The sequence below is a fragment of the Juglans microcarpa x Juglans regia genome, chromosome 6S (assembly GCF_004785595.1).
Source record: "Juglans microcarpa x Juglans regia isolate MS1-56 chromosome 6S, Jm3101_v1.0, whole genome shotgun sequence".
Classification (NCBI taxonomy): Eukaryota; Viridiplantae; Streptophyta; class Magnoliopsida; order Fagales; family Juglandaceae; genus Juglans; species Juglans microcarpa x Juglans regia.
The window spans coordinates 18,560,864-18,585,037 of NC_054605.1; the positions used below are offsets into that span (position 1 = coordinate 18,560,864).

At 34.5% G+C, this 24,174-nt stretch overlaps 4 protein-coding genes across 5 annotated transcripts; 1 reads left to right on the top strand and 3 right to left on the bottom strand.

The window, feature by feature from the left end:
- Positions 1 to 2,152: 2,152 nt before the first annotated feature.
- LOC121237527 lies at positions 2,153 to 8,955 on the top strand. 2 transcript variants are annotated; one of them, XM_041134295.1, is made up of 6 exons: positions 2,153 to 2,400; positions 3,839 to 3,982; positions 4,077 to 4,172; positions 5,527 to 5,643; positions 6,803 to 6,866; positions 7,007 to 8,955. In XM_041134295.1, the coding sequence occupies exons 1-6, from the start codon at positions 2,317 to 2,319 to the stop codon at positions 8,698 to 8,700; spliced, it is 2,199 nt and encodes a 732-aa protein (XP_040990229.1). In that variant the 5' UTR covers positions 2,153 to 2,316; the 3' UTR covers positions 8,701 to 8,955. The 2 variants fall into 2 exon arrangements, with proteins under 2 accessions (XP_040990229.1, XP_040990230.1); XM_041134296.1 differs by lacking the exons at positions 2,153 to 2,400; positions 3,839 to 3,982; positions 4,077 to 4,172; positions 5,527 to 5,643 and adding an exon at positions 6,584 to 6,604.
- A 1,900-nt stretch (positions 8,956 to 10,855) lies between these two features.
- On the bottom strand, positions 10,856 to 12,002 carry LOC121237613 (protein P21-like). The gene is made up of 2 exons (XM_041134444.1): positions 11,675 to 12,002; positions 10,856 to 11,594 (listed from the first exon to the last, which is right to left on the bottom strand). Exons 1-2 carry the CDS (start codon positions 11,919 to 11,921, stop codon positions 11,050 to 11,052), a joined length of 792 nt encoding a protein of 263 aa, XP_040990378.1. The 5' UTR covers positions 11,922 to 12,002; the 3' UTR covers positions 10,856 to 11,049.
- Positions 12,003 to 13,769: 1,767 nt separating this feature from the next.
- LOC121237621 (protein P21-like) lies at positions 13,770 to 14,759 on the bottom strand. The gene has a single exon (XM_041134451.1). It carries the CDS (start codon positions 14,705 to 14,707, stop codon positions 13,973 to 13,975), a length of 735 nt encoding a protein of 244 aa, XP_040990385.1. The 5' UTR covers positions 14,708 to 14,759; the 3' UTR covers positions 13,770 to 13,972.
- Positions 14,760 to 20,353: 5,594 nt separating this feature from the next.
- Positions 20,354 to 21,284, bottom strand: LOC121237610 (protein P21-like). The gene has a single exon (XM_041134440.1). The coding sequence runs from the start codon at positions 21,281 to 21,283 to the stop codon at positions 20,552 to 20,554; it is 732 nt and encodes a 243-aa protein (XP_040990374.1). The 5' UTR covers position 21,284; the 3' UTR covers positions 20,354 to 20,551.
- Between the last annotated feature and the right edge of the window lie 2,890 nt (positions 21,285 to 24,174).

Sequence of the window (24,174 nt, forward strand, 5' to 3'; positions counted from 1 at the left end):
TTGGATTCGTTGGGTTTATAAGATTTTATATCTTTTCAAGGCCTGTTTGTATGTAAAGGTGATTTCATATCATCTTATTTTAATTAATAATTTTATTATTATTTATAAATCATCTCAATTTATTTTATCTTATCTCATTATCTAATTATAAGTTCTTTTATTTTAAGAAATGTGGACAGTATGCCTCAAAAAAAAGGTGGACGATATCTTTCTCGATAATTCTTTTTCCTTATTATTTAATAAAAAATTATATTTATAATTCTAGAACGTGCAAGTGTCGCATAATCTTTTTAAAAAATATCAGTAAATACAAGATTTATATAAAAAAAATTAATTTTTTAATACTAAATATCACTATTTTTCAAAACGATTATATGATATTTACGCATTCTACGACTGTATGTAATATTATTATTATCTAATTATTATTTTTATATACTCATTATTCGTTAATGTCTTTATTATTATTATATACATTTTTTATGGCTTTTTTTTTTGTATTTATGGAAAGCTTCAAAAGAGTTATTTATTTTTATGGATTGGGTTATTCAATCTCATTATACAATAACAGAATAATTCTATTTAAAAACTTTTTACATCTCACATCATTTATACGGCACAATTGATTTTAAAGATAAATTTTAAAATTTAAATATTACAAATCAAATTATATCATATAGATTGTACGGAGAGTAAAAGTTTTCAAATTACACTATTCGATGAGAATATTCATGCATAGCTGGTTGACTTTTATATATATTTTTTGGTGTGGCTCCAAACTTTGGAGTGAATATGATTGCTCAAAGATCTTTTCATATTCAGGCTTTGACACTGGTATGATTATGTACTGCATATTGTGTATAAATCGATCTCGATTACGATTACTTTCTTAATGCCCATTACTTTGATGCTAATAATTAAATGTTGGGTGTAGATTATTATTAAAGACTACCCGTTTGAAAAATGATGTTCGTTATTTGAACTTACATGAAATGGCTTTGCAAGATTCGGCCAATTATATAGATCGCAATATATTATAATTTATTGGGAAATAAGAATCTATGTTTCAAGATATCTTGTGATTATTTTTAGTATGGAATGAGTTAATCATCTATCACTCGTTTTAGTAAATGAATACAAATTTTTTAAGAGTAAATGATCCTTTTAGAAGGGTAGGATACAAGTATAGTACTGACTAGATAGATGTAATTGTAGTCTGTGACTCTGTAGAGTTACAACTAGACCAATTGAATGGAATTATTATATTTTAGTTTTAATGTATGTAAATCTCGTATATTTCTTATTAAAAATATATAAATTCGTATATTTCTTATAAAAAATATATAAATTTGAGATTAAAATGAAAAAATTATTCTTAATTATTCTCTTAACGATGAACCTTACTTTTCGAGATGGCAAGTGAAACTTATATCCTCTAAAATTATATCTAATATTAATATATTTAAATTAAATTGCGTCACATATAGTCTGATGGCGTTTGAGTGGAATTGTACAAGCCGATCTATTTATAGGGAAGATAGATTCCAAATCCAGCAAAGTCCTTGAATTGGACTGCTTAAACTTTTTCTGTTAAATATAAGATTCTGGGTACATAAATAGTTTTATCTTATCTTATCTAATTATTAAAATTTTTTTAAATTTTTACACAAAATATAATAAATAATTAAATTTTTTTAAATTTTAAAATAATAATAATATTTAAAATATATATTCTAATAATATTTTATTTAATTTTTAACTTTCATATAAAATTATCTTATCTTATATCATCTCATTCTATCTCACTATTCAATCGAGGACTAAGCTGGAGGTCAAATTTACCGAACTCCATGGTTCTCTAATGATGGCCATATCTTTCATGGATTTAGATTTTGTTCCGATTTTACGAGCTACCCAGGACTTAGAACTAGAGAAAGACAAAAATAATTTTATAGTATTTATTCAAAATCATTCATAAATAACAATAAATATTAAAAGAAAAAAACTTTGACAGTCGATTTTTCTCCATTTTATATTTATAAAATATCGGCATCACGTAAACATATCCGGAGACCACGTTAGACTCACTCGCAGCTGTTTCATAAACGGTCCCAACTCCAGCGAAACCTCTTTAATACACGTGGCCTCGCACGCCTTTCATCCAATTAGTATACACATTATTTCATTTTATCTCATTCTTTAAATGCGCAGAGCTCTCGGAGACTTTATCGAGAGTGGGAGATTCAACAGTGAGATAACGTCGGTGAAAGCTTCCCGTTCCGGCAATTCTTACCTTAGAGCTTAGATTACGGTGCCATGGTGGCTCGGAACTCGCCGGACTGGCTCCCCTCCGGCTGGACAGTCCAATTTAAAGTCCAAAAAACTGGTCGCAAAATTAGGGTAATTTCTAACACTAGAGAGCTTAACTGTTGTTCAGTACTGTACCTCTTGCAGTTGTATCTTCACAGCTGAATATAATCACGACGATGTTAATCGCAGAATGATCGACCCCTTTTGACAAATATGTGTGCTTAACTGCTTATCTCTGTTAGACCTAATCTTATTTTTTACAACCATATGGATCACGGTGCTTCTTCCTTTTAGTTCATGCAAGTTCTATAGGTTAGTTGGAATGTCATCAATCATGTGATTGTTGATGTTGTTCTTTTCTTGGATGTTGGAAAATTTGTGTATGGTGAAAGGAAAAGGATTGCCTGTAGATTAGCGTTATGTAAACCAATAAATATGTATGGTTTCGTACTAATTGCTTTCGCATCTGTAGTGTCGAGGGAGTGTATGTTTTCGTACTAATTACTTTCGCATCTGTATTGTTGAGGGGAGTTGCTGCCTCTGAATTTGTAGTCTGGCTTAAATAAATTCATAATGATCTTAGTCTTGCATGCTTATTAAAAAAAATGATCTTAATCTTGCTTGTTCACTGCACGAGATATTTATATTGCTATGCTGTCGAAACAGTGAAGAGAATTGATGATCAGAAGTCTTTTCGCTTTTCTAAATCATGGAACGTTGGGAATCAATTACCAATTACTCTTTCTCCTGTCAATAATTAGCATGTCATGGAAAACCTATACATGCATATAATATAAACGACAACTGTCAGTAGGTGAAAACAGTAATTTCATGGAACCTTTCCTCGTATGTTGATTTTTTTGAACTTTTTTTTTTATGTCGGGGAACCTCTCCAAGGCAGTGTCCTTCGGACCCACCCCTGCAGAGTAAACCCCGGTCCTATGCACTGCACCCTTAAAAGTTTCCCTACACGGAACTGGTTAAATCGCTGATTTTTCATCAGGAGGTGTGGCCCCTAGAGATTGTTTGCACCCAAGGAGATTTGAACCTTGGACCTAAGCCCAAGGCCTTTACCACTTGAGCCAAACCCTAGGGATTTTTTAAAACTTATAAACGAGATCTCATGTAATCATCATCTACCAATTAATGTCTCTACACAATTATTTATAGCAACATTTATGTTAGTCCTTACACTTTTCTGCCACAAAGTAGTTGAAAATCTGTTAATCTCTTAGTTCTGATAATGACATGCAAGATCTTTTCATTTGCAGTATATGTGGGGCTAAAAAGGAAAATTAGGAAGCCTTTGATTACGTTGGAGCTATATGTCCACTTTTACTCTTTCCTCTTGGCAACACTAAGGAGCAACAAATTTAGAACTCATCATTGGCTTAGAAAGGGAATAGGCAGCTATAGAGTGAAGTTTTCAAACTGAAAGAAAAAAAAAAAAAAAAAAAAACACTAGGATCGGTTGTCTGGTTATGGAATTGCTCTGATGCTTATGATATTTTTATTTCCACTCTTGTAGATTTACACAAATTTGGAAACTGGACAGAAGTTATTTTCCAAGGAAGATGTTATCCACCGTACAAAAGTTAATAGCAGTCAAGGCAGAAAGCCTCTTCCAAAAAGCAGGCACATCAAAATGCACTCTAGAAACAATCCCAAGCCAGTAAGTATGAAATTGAAACATCAAACTGTTCGTTAGTTTTTGGCTTACCATATTTTTGTGTACTTTTATTCAGTCATTGTTTGGTTTTTAACAGCTTGCAGTAGAAACAAATGAGAATCCCGAATGGTTACCAAAAGGTTGGAACATGGAGGTGAAAGCCCGAAACAACGGTATGGGAGCAAAGTACAAGGTATGATATTCCTTTGTTAAGTAATATTTTTGCATATTTCTTGTATGGAAATTTGGCAAGAGCGTAACGAGCGGACATTCGAAACAAGGAGCGGACACTAGAGGAGCTTCGTGCTTTATTTTTTCGCACCTTATTTCTTTGAGCCATAGTTGTAGATTTAATGGCCTAAATGTACATGATTTTCTTTCTTCTATAACAACCTAGATAGGTCTTATCTCTTGTATAACTTCTTGTGTACTTGGGCTATGCCTATCCTTATTAATACTACCGTTTACCTATATATATAATAAATAAATAAATAAATAAATTATTTCTTGCATGGAAGTTTACCATTTTATATTACCAACCCCCTGGCGTGTTCATGCTAGTTATAATACAGAATGACTGGTTCAATACTAAGAGCATTAGCATTGGATTATGCAAATGCAAATGTAAAATTTGCATAATATGACATGATTTTGCATTTGGCTATTCTATTTAAAACTTATTCCCACATTGGATTATCCATCTATTAGTCAAAATAATAATAAAATATTATAAATTCAATAATATTGTTTTTCAATTTTTTTTGTTCTATTAATTGAAACCAAACTGCCCACACATACATTTATCTGCCCACAAAATTACCCACAATTTTTTTTAGTTACAAACCAAACTAGAGTGCAGAAATCTGCCCACCACAAAAATCAGCAATCAAGTGCAGCAATTATCTAAACCTCGCCAATTATTTGAGATATGGATGCAGGAAGTGTACAAAAAGGAACCGGCATCTGACGTTTATCGAATAAAAATAAGCTTTGGTCATTGTACAGTGGACAGTCATATATGACCCACAACACTAACACTGTAGCTAAAAGTCATATATTTTTCCATTTGGATAATTCGATATAGGTAGTCTTATGTAAAATAAGTCAAATTTTGCATTTCACTGGTATTTGGATGATCCAATGCCAGTGCTCTAAGATGTTACTCCATAGTGCATGAATGGTGCGGCAATGCTCTGGTTTGTTTGCAGTTTAATGCCACCTGTCTTTGGTTTTTAGGACATAACTGGTGGTTGATTTTTTTCCCCTTGTATTGTCTATATTGTTGGTTCTAATGGGAACTTCTACCGTGCTGCTAATCATTAATTATCCATAATGGGTGTGTAAGTTGACATAATGTGCCCAGAGGAAAACAACAATGCATCAAGACTCCAGTGTTATGCTAATTAATTTTTGCAGGCAAATTTTATTACTTCTTTTCTTAACACTCAATTAATTATTCAGAAAACTTAAGAGCTATTTTTACTTGAATTGTGCCTACCAACGATAATGCTTTATCATGTTTTTATGCAACTACATTCTTGTTGCAGTGTTACATTGAGCCATTGACGGGATGTAGATTCTATTCCAAGCCACAGGTGTTTCAATATCTCGAAAGTGTAAAGCGCAGTAGTCAGACATTCAGAAAGAGGAAAATAGATATTTTGGTGAGCAAAGTTTATTACCATAACTATTCTCATGATTTGAATTCTATCTTTATTATGGAGTTCTTTTCTCTGTGTAATTCATTTTACTGACTTTATGGTTTTTCTCTTGTTCCCTGGCTACATACTATAGAACATGCATCAGTAACAATGTTATGCCAAATTTGTAAGTTTTTGCATGTCTTATTAAGTAGTTTCATCCCTTAATAACAGACATTATGGACATTTTTCCTTGCTGGCCTTGCTGTAGCTGTTTCGTTTAGTAGAAGACCAGAATTGGTGAATATGAAACAGTAGTATTAATAGAAAGACGTAAAGGATAAGAAGTACAACCACACAAAAAGTTAAAGAAAGAACTCTGCTACAAACGTTTAAGATCTCAGGAGTCAGGAAACAAGCTAGGTGGCATCAAGCAAAGGTAAACATAGTCCACACTAAGCTCAGACTTAAAACCACCAAATATCTTCTCAGGAAGAGAAAAGATGACTGTCGTGTGAGTTTCCACTATACTTTTCCTTTTTCATTACGAGAAATGTCTTCCATTAATTGTGAGGCACTGGCATACTAGTTCTGCTTATTTTGACTACTTTCCATTACAAATATGATCTGAGACTCCAGAAAGTATCTAAGGCATTGAGGTTATATTTATATTTTCCCGTTGAACCTGTAACAAAAATTATTTTTCCTTTGCTGCCTTGCCACCCAGAAGCCAGGGGACCGTGGTTCATATTTAGAGCTGATATGGAAAGTCATCTATAATCCATTTACCTTCTGCATCCCAAATATCACTAATTTGATTTTCCCCTTGAGTTTTCTAGAATCCTTTTAACTTTGCATCCTGAAAGCTCCTGATTGGATAATATTGGATTGAAAAAATACATGTTTGCTCCTAGGAACAGGAGGAGGAAAATGTATGTGAAGACCTTTTCTCAACATTGAAATTTTTACTTAATTACAGATGGAGGTTAGCATGTCCAAAAGAATCAAAAGGGAAAAATAAAACACGTGGACCAAGTGTATTTTTTTCCCAAACGAAGCCTGATTTCCATTTATTATAACAATTAACCATGTTTTTTTTTTTTTGGGTTAAGACATTATTCTAAAGGATAATCCTGAGTTTATAATCTTGTTTTCTTCTTTGCCTTTTGTCCGTCTTATATAGCCACCCACTGCGGTTAAAAGGCAGAAATTAAATCACCCAGAAACCAGACGGAGGCTTTTTGCAGGTGAGAGGTCATGGATGATGATAAATTCTCCCAACATGATTGACTGATTATGTTAAAAGTTAGTCCAGGTCAGAGTGGTACAATAGTGAACCAATTTATCTGATTTTTTATTACTTTCCGTCTTGAAACTTGTACTGCAGATAGAGGAAGGTTTATTAGGCGCGGCTCAGAATTAGCAGAAGCCAAGAGTTCAAAGAGAAGACAAGGAAATAAAGCATCTGATGAACAGAGAGATGTTTTTGCCCCCACAGCTGAGATTGTCCAGAAGGATGCCATTAAGGATTCTGCTGAAACTAAGAAAAATTGTGCTCCAAGAAGGTCAGCATTGCCAAAAGCTGACAGCTCCAAGGGAAAAAGTCAAACAAAAAGTCTCCCTCCTAATAATGCGCCTGTTTCAACACCTGCAGTTGATATCCTGCAAGAGAATGATGACCTTGAGACTGACGTTGAGACTCTGAAGGAAAATGGCAGCACTAGGAAAAATAAGATTACCTCAAGCAAGTCCAAAAAGAAAAAAGTGTTTAACTTGCCTTGCCGTTCTTCAAAAAGACTTGCTGGTTTTGAACCCGAGCAGGTTGTGAACTCAGTTTCAAGTCAACAACCTTTTCAAGTTTTAATAAGGAGGTTAAGTGAAAGTGGAGCAGGTCAAGATTCAGGTTTGGCTTCATGTGGTTTGTCAAATGGAGCATCTCAGCGGCTCGAGCATGGGCAACAAATGGTGAATGCACAGCATGGTTCTACAGACCCGAGCCATGCATTACATGGAGAGCCATCAGACGAGAGCAAAAAGCATCTTCAAAACAAAGCTGCTTCCGAAGGGCCGCTAGAGATGCTGGAAACTGACAAAATGGATGATGAGGTACTAGAACAAGAGCACTGCTGTCCATTTGGGAATTCTTGGTCAGACCCATGCCTAGAGTTCGCTATCAGGACTCTTACAGGTGCATTACCACTTGAGGACACTACTAGTTATGGGGCTGTTTTGGCTCCTGCTGCCAATATCCAGCTTAAAGAGAACTTGCTTGAGGGTGGGATAAAAAAGAGTAGCCCTAGAAAAACTCAGGATAGCTTGAAGAAATCCAAGAACAAAACAGATCTTAATTTGCCTCGTAGATCTTCAAAGCGGCTTTCTGGGCTTGAACCTGAGATGGTGGCCAACTCCCAATTCAGCGAACGGGCTATTCAAAATGCAAGGAGTAAGTCTAGTGAAAGTGAAGCTACTTTACCTGTGGTTTTGGCAGATGGAGCATCTCGACAACTTGAGGACGGGCTAGACATGGAGCTTGCACATCGTGTCTCTAACAACATAAACACCCCAATCCTTATTGGGGAGTCATCAAACAAGAGCGAAAAGCCGCTTGAAGTTCAAGTTGGTCCCAAAGAGCAACTGCCTCTTGGAGTCCAAAGTGTTCACAAAGAGCAACCGCATTTTCCTGAAACTGAAATAATAATGCCAGAACCACAGCTTGCCTTTCCTTTCGGGGATTCTTGGCCAGACCCATGCCTAGAATTTGCATTCAAGACACTTACAGGTTTAATACCAGTGGAAGATAATTTGGCAGTTCAAGGAAGCTTCCAGGAAGAACTTGACATCTCTCACACACAGAGGGATAGTAGTTTGGCATTGCCAGATTTTGGCTTACCCAGCTTTTTTCAAAATGATATTTCATCCCATTTTGATTTACCAGAAAAGTCTATGGCAGGACATCAACCGTCCCGAAGTTCTTCATTCCTGGCCCCAGGAAATGTGAGCTTGCCGAGTTGTGGAGGAATTAGTTCTCAACAACCTTGCTCGGAGGGTGATAAGGATCTTCACGGAAAGGTTAACTCTTAGCAGCTAGTTGCTTGGGATAATCAGTAGTAATCTACTGTTTAAATCCCTAGCATGGCGCTTTTGCTATTTATCTCTTGTAATATTTGTAATCAGAGCTTGATGCTCTGTATCATCCGGTTAGAAGATCTAGTAGGGGGAGAGAGAGAGAGAGAGAGAGAGATTTCAGTCAGATAACTGTTGTAAGATTGATTATTTCGTTTCTTCTCGCTTTCCTGCTAAAATGGATAGATCTTCAACTTGTTATTCGGTGGAAAAGTTGGGCTCCTCAATTATGTCTGAAATGAGGATCAGGCACTGTCGGGCTGTTCATCCGACCCGACCCGACACAAAAGCTCCGTTTCCGATCCGATCTGAAACATGAGTATCCGTTCAAACAACTGGCCCGAATTTTCCCCAAAAATAAAGACCTCGAAAAACCAAAAAACAAAAGAAGGGAAAGATCAGCATCTTTGCATGCAAAATTTGCTCCTCTGAAAGATTACAAATTAGAGTATTATTTTATCTAAAAAGAACGCATGGCCTGTTTGGTAGCTGCGGAGTACAATCCACAGTAATCTTTTAAAGTCTAAGCATTTAATTTTATCTCATTTTATTATTATAATTTTTTTAAATTTTTATATAAAATATAATAAGTAATTCAATTTTTTCAAATTTTAATTCAATTTTTTCAAAACTTAAAATACGAATGATATTTAAAAATAATATTTTAATAATATTTTTTTAACTTTCATCTAAAATCATCTCATCTCATCTCATCCTGATCTAAATTAATCATTATGTCCGATCTTGCACACAAGGCGAAGGAAAAATTGAGTCAAGACTTGCTGAGAAAAATCGGTGCAAGACTTCGAGAGTTCGGAAAATGAAAGGGCCTGATTGTTGAGTCCCCAGAGACACAAACCAAACAGATCCTCTTCGGAACAGCCCATCTGTTATGAGTAGAATAACAGCCCTCCAATGATAATTAAACACGTAGGAATGTGGTAAAAATACACACTACAGAAGCACACACTAGATCAAAATCCATAACAAATGAATTTCAGCTTCCTGCGAATGTAACCCTCCCCCTCCCCTGCGAACGAACCTCTCCCACTTTGAAACCCCTTCCCCGTATCATAACTCCGTGAACGATGGCAACCGTGAGAAACCGGGATAATAAAGATATAAGCTTTCAACCTCAGATCCGTGACATTTGCTAGCCATTACAACACTTGCCTTTATTTTTTGTATGAGGGCTTTCAACATTATTTTTCTGACATTAAAGAACTGATTCAATAACCTTTTCATCTGATTCTCTACCATCCAGAAGTAATTATTAGAAAATTTTATCGAAAATATTTATTTGAAATTCACATAGAAACGCGTTCACAAATCGAAACCCAGATGCGAGTTTGACGTTCTTGGGTGGAGTGGACGTGAACCAGTTGCCATCCATGGCGGACTGTGAGGATGAAAATGGGGTTTCTTCACCGAACAACACGATATCGAGCGTTAGCGGAAAGAGGAGCAAAAGATCAGAGCCAAACGGAGAAGAAAACAAGGTTGAGAGTGCTTCGTGCTCTCGTAAGAGTGACGAGGAAGATGGCAGCGGCGGGGACCCGTCAAGAAAGAAACTCAGGTTGTCAAAGGAGCAGTCTTTGGTGCTGGAGGAGACCTTCAAAGAGCACAATACTCTGAATCCGGTGAATGGCCAAACACTCCACCAAAAATGCTGGAACTTTTTTTTTTTTTTACGAATGGTGTAAACTTTTTTTTTTTTACGAATAGTGTAAACTTTTTTTTTTCAAATATTTTTCTCTCGGGGTCAAGCTCTGTCTGTGGCGGCTAGGGGGGGTCAAGCTCCGTTCTACACCTGGCTCAGGGATCGAGTTGCTGTTGGAGATGAGAATCGGGTCGAGATCTTAGTTTGGGTTGGGATGGAGTGGAGGACGAAGTCTGTGATGGAGGGCGAGAGAGGACTCTGATGAGTTGTTGATCAGGTGTAAGCAAATGCACAATATGTAAAATAGAAGATTTACATGGAGGGCTGTTATTGAAGGACTGTTAATTGACTAAGAACAACCAGACCGGCTTGAAGGTTTTCTCCAGACCAAAAGGACGAGGATTCGAGTTTATCCCCTTTTGCCTAGGGATCTCCGTCTCTCTCGCCAAAGCATTTCATATTTTAGCTTAATTATTTCATTTTTTCTAATACATTTGAGTCTTCCGTGAAGATATTACAGCAACCTAATCTAAATTTGGAAATCAGTGTCTACAGAGTGCAGACTGCAACGTGTGCTTGCCAAGTGCCCCTTAATTAAGTTCTCATCCCATCATAGGCATACTGCAGGATAGTTCTGAGCCGGTTCTTCAAGGGCAGAAGGTAACCTTGTAGTTAGTCCCACCATTGCATGTAAATGTGCTGGTTTGGTCATCCTTAGGGTAACTGTAAGCATCGGGGCAACGCTCCTTGAAAAATCTGGAATAAGATGTAGGCGCACAACTCCCAGAGTTGCAACAGTATTGATTGCTCTTGAATACAGTGCATGGATTGTTACATCCACCAGGAGCCCTCAACTCATTGGGGCATTGCCCGTTGATATCTGCAGTACATCTTATCCCACGGGTGCAACCATTAGAGGTGGGACTAAATTCCAAGGGAACATTAAACCCATCCACGAGAGAGATATCAAAAAAATCCAAATTGTTCAACTGATTTAGTGCATATTCTGCTAGGGTGTTTGGGGGTGCACCATAGGCTTCGCATTGGAGAAGCCCACCGCAGTCACCGGTTTGGCATTGGAAAAGCCCACCATTACTGCACATTGTCGACGCTAGGATTCCAACATGGGGAGGACCCGTTTCTTGGGAGATGGAATATGCTGCTGGTTTCAATTTTCTTCGAGTAGCAGTAGCTGGACAATGTTCAAAATCATTTTTTTTTTTAAACTAAAGTGAATAAAGGAAAAGGATGAAACAAGAATTAATAATTTACCTTCGTCCAAATGGACACAGCCAGTTCGTGCCCAGATTCGACCGCCACTGGTTCCAGATGGGACATCAATTATCCATGTTCCACCCCGTGGGTCGAGCTCCATGCCACCACCGGGTATAGCCGCAGCCCAAACTGTGTAGCTGCAATTGTTTGTTATGACAAATGTAGCCGCATGCGTCAGGGCAAAGCAGAGATTGATGATACAAAGGTAGTATAAATTGATGGAGAGGTTTGTGGAAGGGTTCATTGCTCGTTTTCGGGAGGGATGTTAACTTAACATCATGACATATTCAGTCTTATGTTCTAGTAGTTTGAGCTGTGCTTGCGAGGAAATTGCCGGTTTCGTAACACCCACGCGTTTTTTGCAGACTCCAGCTTGTTCTTTTGGAGTCGGTGAGTTTTGTTGACTTGACTTATACTAGAGAAGTCAACAATTAGGGAAAAAAAAAAACCTTATGAAGAAAAAAGATTCCCGGTCACGCGGACTCTTACCACCAGCCTAATTTATGTAGGATAATGAGGCCGACAGATTTGGGCCGTATAGCCCAATTACAAACTTCTCTTTTAAGGCAATCTACAATGGGTAGCCCATAGAGTACACATGACCTGCGCAGCCTCTAACCCATATTATTTTCGCAATGCTCTCTCATCCAAAATTATAAAGGAGGTTGGATAATTATTAGGTCGAGTAGTAATCCTTCTCTTTTTTTAAGACTGCCGGCCGGCCCATATTACCTTAATATTTCTGAAAGTCAATCGGAATCCGATTTCGAGTATTAAACCTTGTAGTACATTTCTAAGTTTATTGCCATTGAGTACCTAACAATCTGACCAGAAGCTAGCTCGATCTTTAAAGTTTCCATGTGGGTCGGGTCCATATATGGAGAAAAGTTACACGTTCATTTACTCCCCATTAATACACATGAATGAGTACTTGCTCCATGATGATCTTTAACTCAACCACAACAAATAATCAAATTTATATTGAAACACGGGCGCAGCTAGATCAAAGTTGGAAGTTCAAAGTTTTAGCGCTTAATAGCAATCTAGGTTAAGCTACAAATTAAATGGTAATGAATTTAAAATTGTTATTTTTATATAATATATATATAGATATATGGGAAATATTCTATCTACAAATGAATTACATAAAAGTAATCTTATAAACTGATGTGACTTGATATATTTCGTCAAATTGTAAAGTCACTTTTATTGTAAAATAGATCTAATAGAATAAATGAAGTTGGGTGTGGCTACTATGTCGTCCCATCTTGACCGTTGGGCAGTAAAAATTTTTTTTTGGTTCTCTTTTTTCTTTTCACATTTTTTAACATATTTAAATACATTTAAAAAATAAAAAAATTATACCAATACATTTAAAATCACTTCCTTAATCACTAAGTAAAAAATAAAAAATAAATAAATTTTGACTAGCGGTCAAATGGAGGTGTCAAATAGAATGGGCATAGTAGTGTTTTTCAATGAAATTACGTCAGTTTGTAGTATTATTTTGTGTAATTGTTTTATAAATGTAGCAATACTCTCTCTCTCTCTCTCTCTCTCTCTATCTCTATCTCTATCTATCTATCTATCTATCTATCTATAGTCAAACACGGTAACAGAGAAATTAATCGTAACCCTAAAGTTATCCTGAGTTCGTTGCTATAGCTATTATATTGAAGTTGGGGGATCCTTATCCATGTTCTGGAAAGAAGAAGAAAACTATACATAGAATGAGTGGTAGCTCAAGTTGATCAGCAAGCTGAAATTTACCTAATCCGATCAATTGTACGCTAGCTTGATCTCTAAAGTTATCCTTGTGGGTGACGGGTCCATTTATGGTTCAAAGTCACACGTTCATGCATTAAGCAGCATGACTTGCTTAATTCCTCGTACGTAACCATTGTGGGTCCATTTACGGATAAAATTTACACGTTCATTTACGACCATTAATCAATTATGCATCATGACTTGCTTCCTCCTCAACCACAACAACGAATTAAATATATATAGAAGCACCGACTTAGATCACAATACTTGAAAGTTCAAATTTTAGCGCTTGCTAGGTTAAGCTACAAATTAATGGTATGAGTACTTTAGAAACGTTATTTTATATATTTAGTCTTTCGTCAAGATATTATTACAACTTGATAATCATCTCTGAGTACGAATTAAGTTTGGCGTTTGCATTTTGCACACTACGAGGTGTGCTCACCAAGCAACATTAAAGCTTTTATTACATCATCACATAAACACTACGTAGGTAGGTACTAGTTCTTATATGGCGCCGGCACTGCTTCAAGGGCAGAAGGTAACCTTGTAGTTAGTCCCACCATTGCATGTAAATGTGCTGGTTTGGTCATCCTTAGGGTAACTGTAAGCATCGGGACAACGCTCTTTGAAAAATCTGGAATAGTCTGTGGGCTCGCAGCTCCCAGAATTGCAACAGTATTGATCGGTCTTGAATACAGTGCATGGATTGTTGCATCCACCGGGAGCCCTCAACTCATTGGGACATTGCCCGTTGATATCTGCAGTACATCTTATCCCACGGGTGCACCCATTAGAGGTGGGACTAAATTCCATGGGAACATTAAACCCATCCACGAGAGAGATATCAAAGAAATCCAAATTGTTAAACTGGTTTAGTGCGTATTCTGCTAGGGTGTTTGGGGGTGCACCATAGGCTTGGCATTGGAGAAGCCCACCGCAGTCACCGGTTTGGCAACTGCCGCGCCCAGCCGCATCGAAATTGCACCCAGTCCTTGGCCAAATGCGAGCCCCTGTGGTGCCTGCGCTAACATCAAGGGTCCAAGTTCCACCCCCTGGGTTGAGCTGCATGCCACCACCAGGTACAGCCCCAGCCCAAACCGTGTAGGGACAATTGTTTGTTATAACAAATGTAGCTGCATGGGCAAGGGAAAAGCAGAGAGCGTAAAGAAAGTAGCAAGTGGACAGGGTTTTGGAGAAAATCATTTTGGAGAGTACTGAAAAGATATATTTGTTCGAGTACTTTGTGCTTGTGAGGTGCATGGTGCATGGGTTTATATAGGGCAAGCTCGGTGCTAGTTGTTGAATGGTGTACAGACCTACCGACGTTATTTCCATGGAAAATACAATCCATTATTTAATGTTTTTAATGGAAGTCTTGGTAGTCTGTTTTATCTTTGGCTTGTTTCGAAGACTTGTCGACAAATAGCTAGAAAAAAAAAAGGCCATAATTATCCATCTGTCAAGTGTGAACGTCGATCCATCTCATGTTTGGTCGATCGAGAATAAATTTCGCTAGCTTGCGTATAACATTAATTCAAACATCTCATATTATTATCTTCCCAAAAAAATATAAAATAAAATACGTTTAAAAAATGTTCTGTTCTAGAAAGCGGTCGAAGAAGACGGCCATGCATTATAACTTTTGCTTTTGTGCGGTGGGGAGAATTTTCTTTTTCCAAAGTAAATGTTGCTTAGTTTCCAACCTTGACTAGACTAATATCACCAGACTAGTATAAATTTATTTTTTTTTATTTTTTTAATTATTTTTTTAATTTTAAAAAATAAGAAAAATATATCAATAGATTAATAGTTATTTTTTTAACTATTAAGTAAAGAAAAAAAAAATATGATATGTGAAAATGAGGTGTCAAAGTAGTATTTTCATATATATATATATAAATATTTATAAATATATTCTGGTCCATTGTCGTATAGATTGGTACGGTTTGGACAGTGACATAAAATAAGATGAGTTGAGATAATTTTAAATAAAAATTAAAAGTGGAATAAAATATTATTTTTTAATATTATTATTTTTTTTAAAATTTAAAAAAATTAAATTATTTATTATATTTTATGTAAAAATTTAAAAAAATTATAATAATTGAATAAAATAAGATAAAACATTTTCAAAAAATTAGTTTTGAGACTTTTCCCCTCTACTGCCCTCAATAATATCATCAGCTCGGCTCGCGGCGTGATATTGTAATGGCGGATGAGTCTTTCACATGCGCTTGTCGGCCTCTAATAATTGATTTCGTGTCTCCAGGGCCATTTCATGATTTATACCCGATTTAGATAGTCAGTTAAAATATTTTGTAAATAGTATTGAGTTATTTAAGTTAAAATGAAATGAATTAGAAATTATTTGAATTAAAATATTTTATAAGATTTTAAAAAATGAGAGAAAAAAAGTTAAAAAAATATTATAAAATTAAAATATTGTTATAATTTTTTAATATAATTTTTATTTTATATTTGAGAAAATTGAATAGTTTTTTTATGTTTTGTATAGAAATTTAAAAAAATTGTAATAATTAAGTTTAGAAAACAGGTCTTCAAACACACCTTCATTCAATTTCAAGATTGAGTTAGCGAGAGGCAGAAGAGGGCGAGAAATTGTGATTGTTTGTTCCCTGTGTGCATGTTGGCATGCGTGAGACAGAAAGGGAATTTGATCCAGGTGGTGGCAAATTTCAGGATCTCCATTCCTTATCCTCCTCGTTTGTCCCTGGCCTCCAACTTCTCTATAGTCCTCTATCATTTTCCAAAAAATCCATCGCCCCGGCGTCATTTACTCAGTATTCCCAATGGGTCTTCCCCTTGCCCTCCATGATCTCCACCTTCATTCCAACTTCACGAGGAGGCCATGATACCAATAAGATAGTTGATCTAATCAACGACTGGAGAATAAATCAGGTGTACATTATTGATGGTGACGGAACCCAAAAGGGAGCAGATCAAATTTTCAAGGAAGTTGAGAAACATGGCCTTCAAGTGGCAATTTCTGGGATTCCAAATACAATTGATAATGATATTACTATCAGACAAATCTTTTGGTTTGGACACTACTTTTGAAGAAGCTCAGAGGGCCATTAATGTTGCACATGTGGAGGTAGGGCTGTAAATGAACCAGTCTGTTCGACAGCCTACTCGGTACTCTCTCGGTTAAATTCGAATCGAACTAGACTCGTGAAAAAGAAAGCTCAAGCTCATTCATGAAAGCAGAAGCCTGCTCGAATTATAAATGATACATACCCGACAAAACTTGACTCGACTCAGTTAAGACTCGCTCGTTTATACTCAAGTCGACTCGTTAGCACGACTCGATTAAAACTCATTCATATATTGATAAATATATACATACACCTATGTATATACACACACACATATATTTGTAATAACTAATAATATAAGCATACCACTTTTATAATTAAATATATAATATGTAATCTAAATGTCTATATAGCGAATATACTTCATAAATATATTTTATAATAATTAGTCGATAAAATTTAATAATTTCATATACTAGTATGTGGGAATCATATATGAAATAGATATATGCTATCATATTAAGTGTATGTAGGCATATAATATATTGTTGTTTTTGATAAGTATTAACTAGTTAGATATTAATTATTTATAAATTTTTAAAATTTTATAATTCAATAGAGGTTCTACTTGTTAGTTGTATAAATTCAATATTAGATTTTTTATTTTATTTATTCATTTTATTAATTATTAAATCCTATTCAAACAATTAAAAAAATAAACAGTTCGAGTTCGAGCTCGAGCTCGGCTCGGATCGACTCAAACTCGTTTGTGGGACGAGCTCAAGCTCGAGTTTAGAGTTTAGCTTATCGAGTCAAGCTCGAACAAAGAATAAAAAAAATCTCGAGCTCGAGTATTTTGAGTCGAGTCGAGTTCGACAAGCTAAAAACCGGCTTAACTCGGCTCGATTACAACCCTATGTGGAGGTCAAAAGTGTGGACAATGGAGTTGGAATAGTTAAGCTTATGGGCAGGGACTTCTAACTTTATGAATTAGGTGTCTTCAGGGGAAAATGTGGGACGTTAATGGACCATGGAGTTACTGTTGTTGGGTGTGCTCGTGTGACTTGGGAGTTGTTCGATGAATTGTCTGAAGAGATTTTTGCTAATTACTTCAACAAGTGTGGTGTTAGTGGGCCTTTCTAGTATGCATGTGGAGCTACCATCTAGGTACTTTTTTTGGATTTAATGGCTATAGAGATAAGAAGAAAGCCTCCCCATGCTTATACCGTTTCTAAAATTGTTAATGCTTGTTGGAAAACTGCCATATACATTGCTTTCCTTGCCTTAGTTTTGTTTCTAATATTAGTGTAACTTCAATATTGCTCCTTGGTGAATCTACTATTGTCAATGCACGTGAACATTTATGCTGCTAGTTTTCTCATACCACTTGGGGTTTTCTTTGCCACAATGCCACATGAGGCTCTTGATATTATCAAGAAATTCATGAATAAACCTGTATTGATTCTAGAAAATTCTGACTCTTTCCTAGAGAGGTTGGTTCTGGAAAAGGTTTTTCAGAGGGGGAGTTTGCGAATGTGTACTATACAAAGAGCTTGGCAGGAATCTCTTTCAAATGGTGGTAATAAATTGGGCAAAAGGGTAAATATTGCACCTAGACTACTTGATATATTTCCACTTATGGGTGTTTGTGGGTGGTATGAGATAAATTTACTAAACCCTTACGGATATCAGTTCACAGAAGAACAAAAATGGTGGCCCTTTGATAGAGGAAAAGGGAAAGAAATGGGGGGAACTCAATTGGTGAACCAAGTTTTTGATATTATTGAGAGCTTGGGGAATGGAAGACAGGAAGATAATAATCCAAAACTTCTTAGGCACTTTGCCTTTGGTGCAAAGGTGGTATTGAATCCCACGGCTACAATGTTTGGGAGTATTAAGTCATTGAATACTGATAGATAAGTGAAGCTGCCAAAAGGAAAAGGGCTACCACCGAGTCAGTGTCGATAGGAATTCAGAAGCGTAGTGAAATGTTATGATCCTGAGGATTAAAGGATTAATCAAAATAGTATCCAACATTCCTATGACTTTGGGATCAATCGTTGGTTCTTTAACTTGTACAAATTGAACAAGGAAGAATTAAATAAACCTAAAAAACTCTAACATTTGTAGATCGAACACATCAAAATAAAAAACCCTACAATTTTAGATCAAAACCCTAACATGCGTGCATTGATCTCCATTTGAAGGAAATGTAGTTTGAACATAATAATAGATTTTGATTTCCTGTTTTTTTTTTTTAAATAAATCCACGTAGCATGCCACATTAGTCGTGATCCAACCTCGAGAGAAACTCGGTAGCTGTAAAACTATCTTTTTATTTTAAACACGAGACGGGAGGAAACAAGTGGCAAGTCAAAAATATATAGAGATAATTATTAAACAGTTTTTGTACAATTATTTGAATAAAATATTATTTATTTCTCAATTTAAATTCATCATAAAACATTAATTCAAATAATAATATTTTCTAATGAAATTATAATAATTATTATTGAATAGTTATCTTCAATCAATGCTTGAGACAGCTGGAGCAACCCAAAGAAAGTTGGGTCTCACATCGGGACTGTCCATCGAAAACCAAACATGTAAAGTCTCGTCATTTTACTTTTTTTTTTTTTGGTCTCATTTCTCTGGTTTCGGCGCAAGACAACTGTTACGTACACACAAATATGATGGGAAATTAAATTTATAAATTGACATATTTTTATAAAATTTATTAGATTTATTTTATAATAAAAATAATTGTATAATAAGATTTGTTATATCAAATCATATCTATTTTAGAAATAATATTTGGAGTTAGACTGTGTAAGAACTGTACACTCTTTTAAAAAATGATTAACTATGAAATTTATAATAAAATTATTATTTTAATAATAAATTCATTCATTTTTAAAAATAATGTGCACTCTTGCACAACTTATTATTATATATGATATTATTATTATTACTATTTTGTTGGTAGCATTTTAAGCTTGAAAATTCTCATATTTATAGGGAAAAAAACTAATAATCGTTGAGATCTTATATAAAATTTGTGCAAAATGGGGCAGAGCGTTGATGACATAACCGGGATAAGTAAGCATGCAATTTTGGCAACTGGGAAATACTCTCTCTCTCTATATATATATATATATACACATATATATATATGGAAAATATTTTATCCATAAATGAATTACATAAAAGTAATTTTACAAATTGATGTAGTTTGATGTAGTTCACCAAATTGTAAAGTTATTTTTATTGTAAAATAGACCTAACAGATTAGATAAAGTCACGTCAGTTTTTTATATTATTTTGTGTAATTATTTTGTAGATGTAATAGTATTCTCTCTATATATATAGTCAAACACGGTAACAGAGAAATTAAATGTCGAAACCCTAAAGTTATCCGAGTTCATTGCTATACCGATTATATTGAAGTTGGGGGTACTTATCTATGTTATGGAAAGAAGAAGAAAACTATAGAATGAGTGGTCATTGCTCAAGTTGATCAGCAAGCTGAAATTTACCTAATCCGACCAAAAGTTAGCTTGATCTCTAAAGTTATCCTTGTGGGTTCATTTATGGTTCAAAGTCACACGTTCATTTACTTCCCATTAAGCAGCATGACTTGCTTAATTCCTCGTAGCGTCGCACGTACGTAACAATTGTGGGTCCATTTATGGATAAAATTTACACGTTCATTTACTCCCCATTAATCAATATGCATGACTTGCTTCCTCCTCAACCACAACAAAGAATTAAATATATATAGAAGCACCGACTTAGATCAGTTCAAATTTTAGCGCTTGCTAGCTAGGTTAAGCTACAAAATGGTAACGAGTTTAGAAACGTTATTTTATATATTTAGTCTTTCGACAAGATATTATTACAATCTCATCATCTCTCATGAGTATGAAGTTTGGCGTTTGCATTTTGCACATGACTACGAGGTCATGTGCTGATCACCAAGCAACATCCTAATTAAGCTTTTATTACATCATGACATAAATACTACTAGTTCTATGGTGGCATTATTGCTTCAAGGGCAGAAGGTAACCTTGTAGTTAGTCCCACCATTGCATGTAAATGTGCTGGTTTGGTCATCCTTAGGGTAACTGTAAGCATCGGGGCAACGCTCCTTGAAAAATCTGGAATAATTTGTAGGGGCACAACTCCCAGAGTTGCAACAGTATTGATTGGTCTTGAATACAGTGCATGGATTGTTACATCCACCAGGGGCCCTCAACTCATTGGGGCATTGCCCGTTGATATCTGCAGTACATCTTATCCCACGGGTGCACCCATTAGAGGTGGGGCTAAATTCCATAGGAACATTAAACCCGTCAACAAGGGAGATATCAAAGAAATCTAAATTGTTAAACTGGTTTAATGCGTATTCTGCTAAGGTGTTTGGGGGTACACCATAGGCTTGGCATCGGAGAAGCCCACCGCAATCACCGGTTTGGCATTTGCCGCGCCCAGCCCCATCGAAATTGCACCCAGTTCGTGGCCAGATGCGAGCCCCTTTGGTGCCTGCGGCAACATCAAGGTTCCAAGTTCCACCCCGTGGGTTGAGCTGCATGCCACCACCAGGTACAGCTCCAGCCCAAACCGTGTAGGGACAATTGTTTGTTATGACAAATCTAGCTGCATGGGCAAGGGAAAAACAAAGAGCGTAAAGGAAGCAGCAAGTGGACAGGGTTTTGGAGAGACTCATTTTGGAGAATGGAAAGATATATTTGTTTGAGTACTTGGTGCTTGGGAGGTGCATGGTGCATGGGTTTATATAGTGCAAGCTTGGTGCTAGTTGTTGAATGGTGTACAGTCCTATCGACTTTATTTCCATGGAAAATACAATCCTCTATTTTGCTTTTGTATTAAAAGTCTTGTTAGTCTCACTCTGTTTAATCATCTTTGGCTTGTTTCGAAGACAAGTCAACAAATAGCGAGCCAGGAAACAAAAGGCCATCGAGAATAAATTTTGCGTGCGAATGACCATGCAAACATATCTCATATTATTATCTTCCCAAAATAAATAAACAAAATACGCTTAAAAAATGTTCTGTTTAAAATATATTTTCATTTAAAAAGTATTCTTCTTACTTTTTGAGATGCAAAATTGTCAATTAAATTTTTATATTCAAGTTTTTCTAATATTTCCTTTTGATCAATTGATAATATCTCCGACAAGAAATAGTGTAATAGTACATGTTTGAACACTATTCTCATATCTCTTTTGTTGGGCTTGGTGTGTTTTACATTATCCCCATATCCCTTTTGTTTAATTTTTTTTATTTGTTTCTTCTTCTTCTTCTTCTTCTTTTTCCATTTTTTGATGTATTTCTTGATCATCTACAAATATTTCACCTAAATTTTATGCTATATTGTGTTTACTCCTAGTAACAAATTTATTTAAAGATCATTTTTGCAATTCAATCAATTTTTTATTCTTCTCTCCTTCTTCTTTTGTAAATTTCTCATATCCAAATACATATTTTCAATTAGACATATCTTCTAATAGAAAATAACAATATCTATATATTATATGAAATCTTATTATGCCTATGAGTATTTTAGAATAAAATAAGGCCTCGTTTCGATATGCAATTCAAATGAGATGAGATAATATATTTTGAATAGTAGTGAAACTTTTTAGTTAAAATGAGATGAAATAGTTTATTAAAAAAATGTGTGTTTAGATAGTGAGATAAAATGAGATAGTTTTTAATTTTTGGAATTTGAAAAAGGTGTGGGTCCCACTGTTTTATAGAGTACCCGAATTGTGCATTGTTCATGTATTGTTCACGTATTGTTCACATCAATTTTTATTGTTCATGTATTGTTCATGTACTATTTACGTCTGTTCACTCACTATTCATGCTAATTTTCACTGTTTTATTTCATTTAAGTTGATGTTTTCAAAACTTAAGAGATGAAATATTATGGTTGGATAGCTAAAACTACTATATGTTACAATTCCAAATAATATGTTTTCATCTATATTGGCTAACCAAACCTCGCCATTATTAACATAGAACATGAATAGAACCTAATTTAGCAAATTAATGAGCTTCACTTTTATATAGAAATTTTAGCCTTCACAATAAAATAAAATGTCTTAATATTAATATTCAAAATAAAAAATATATAAATTATAAATTAGAGGAATTGAAAGAAAATGAAAAACGAAGTAAAGAGGTGGAATTTGTGGCGCATGGGCCATGTGAAAGCTGATAGTCGATTGGAGAAGAAGAAGGCGGCAATAAAAAAATAAATCACGGATTCACCGCGTTCATCTGGCTCATTTACTGCCGCAAAAGCTTCCCTGTATACAAATAGAAAGGGCAGATTTGTTTCGCTTTACATAGATCGTTTTGGATGTAAAAGTCTTTTAATCTATTTTATCTAAGGAAAAAGTTATTTTACCTTCTCACTTTATCCATTCTATTTGATCTATAATTAAAAAATATTTTTTTACTTAATAATTAAGAAAGTGATTTTAAATATATTGATATATTTTTTTATTTTTTAAAAATATTTAAATGTGAAAAAAATTTTTTTTTACGCTGGACGGTAAGGCCAACAGTCAAGATGAGCGCCATAGTAGCCGCACCCTTTATCTAATTATTATAAACTTTTAAATTTTTATGTAGAATATAATAAACAATTTAATTTTTTTAAATCTATAATAATATTAAAAAATTATATTCTAACAATATTTTATTCAATTTTTATCTCAACTTATCTTATCTCAACTCACTATCAAAACTAAGATTTTGTTTGTTTTTGCTGATGAGATGAGTTGAGATTAAAGTAAAAAGTTGAATAAAATATTATTATAATATATTTATTTAATATTATTTTTGTATTGAGATTTAAAAAAATTTTGAATTATTTATTTTATTTTGTGTAAAAATTTAAAAAAATTATAATGATTAGATGAGATAAAATGAAAATAACTGTGAAAACAAACCAATCCGTAGAAACTAGAGACGGGAGTACAAGAGCATAGAAATTAAGTATAGAAAGATAGTTTTTGAGATTTTCGTTTGAAAATTATTTTGAAATTTGTCATTTGATTTATGTCATTACAGAGTCTCTAAAAATAATTTAAGCTTTTTTTTATTTTTTTTGCAGCTGTTCACGACTCTTTGGCTTATTTTTAGGGTGAAGTTGAAATAACTCAATTGTTTTTTTTTTTTTTTCAGTGTTGTCTCTTTTAAAATTGAGATAATTCATTTTTTTTTAAAATTCTTTTTAGAATTTTCTTATTAATTGTCTTTTTAATTTATAGGTCTTGCAAGTATTGACATTGACTTCATTAAAATTATCTCTAAAATTTAATGAAAAGTATATAATTTTTATAAATACAAAACCTCTCTACTCATAACTACACATTGAATTAGCTATTGAATTCATCAAAATAATAATATAATAATACTTTTTAATAAAAATATTTTTATTTTTTTTTATATTTTATAATTACACTAATCATATGTTAATTAATATTTTAATTTGATTCTTACATTATTATTACAAGATGGTTAGAGATTAAATGTGAATAAAAAAAATCTTTAGAGATTAAAAGTAAATAAAAAATAGATTTGATAAGTAAATAATAACCCTTCAAATTTGAAGAAACTCATCTATTTACTGTAGCTT

What these genes read in the sequence shown, in the direction of transcription:
- LOC121237621 (XM_041134451.1), bottom strand. Translation starts at nt 14,707, where the DNA reads ATGCACCTCACAAGCACAAAGTACTCGAACAAATATATCTTTTCAGTA.
- LOC121237613 (XM_041134444.1), bottom strand. Translation starts at nt 11,921, where the DNA reads ATGAACCCTTCCACAAACCTCTCCATCAATTTATACTACCTTTGTATC. An exon ending in CTGTGTCCATTTGGACGAAG is followed by an intron (nt 11,595 to 11,674) that starts GTAAATTATTAA and finishes AACATTGTCCAG; the next exon opens with CTACTGCTACTCGAAGAAAA.
- LOC121237610 (XM_041134440.1), bottom strand. Translation starts at nt 21,283, where the DNA reads ATGCACCTCCCAAGCACCAAGTACTCAAACAAATATATCTTTCCATTC.
- LOC121237527 (XM_041134295.1), top strand. Translation starts at nt 2,317, where the DNA reads ATGGTGGCTCGGAACTCGCCGGACTGGCTCCCCTCCGGCTGGACAGTC. An exon ending in AAACTGGTCGCAAAATTAGG is followed by an intron (nt 2,401 to 3,838) that starts GTAATTTCTAAC and finishes CCACTCTTGTAG; the next exon opens with ATTTACACAAATTTGGAAAC. An exon ending in GTATGGGAGCAAAGTACAAG is followed by an intron (nt 4,173 to 5,526) that starts GTATGATATTCC and finishes TTCTTGTTGCAG; the next exon opens with TGTTACATTGAGCCATTGAC.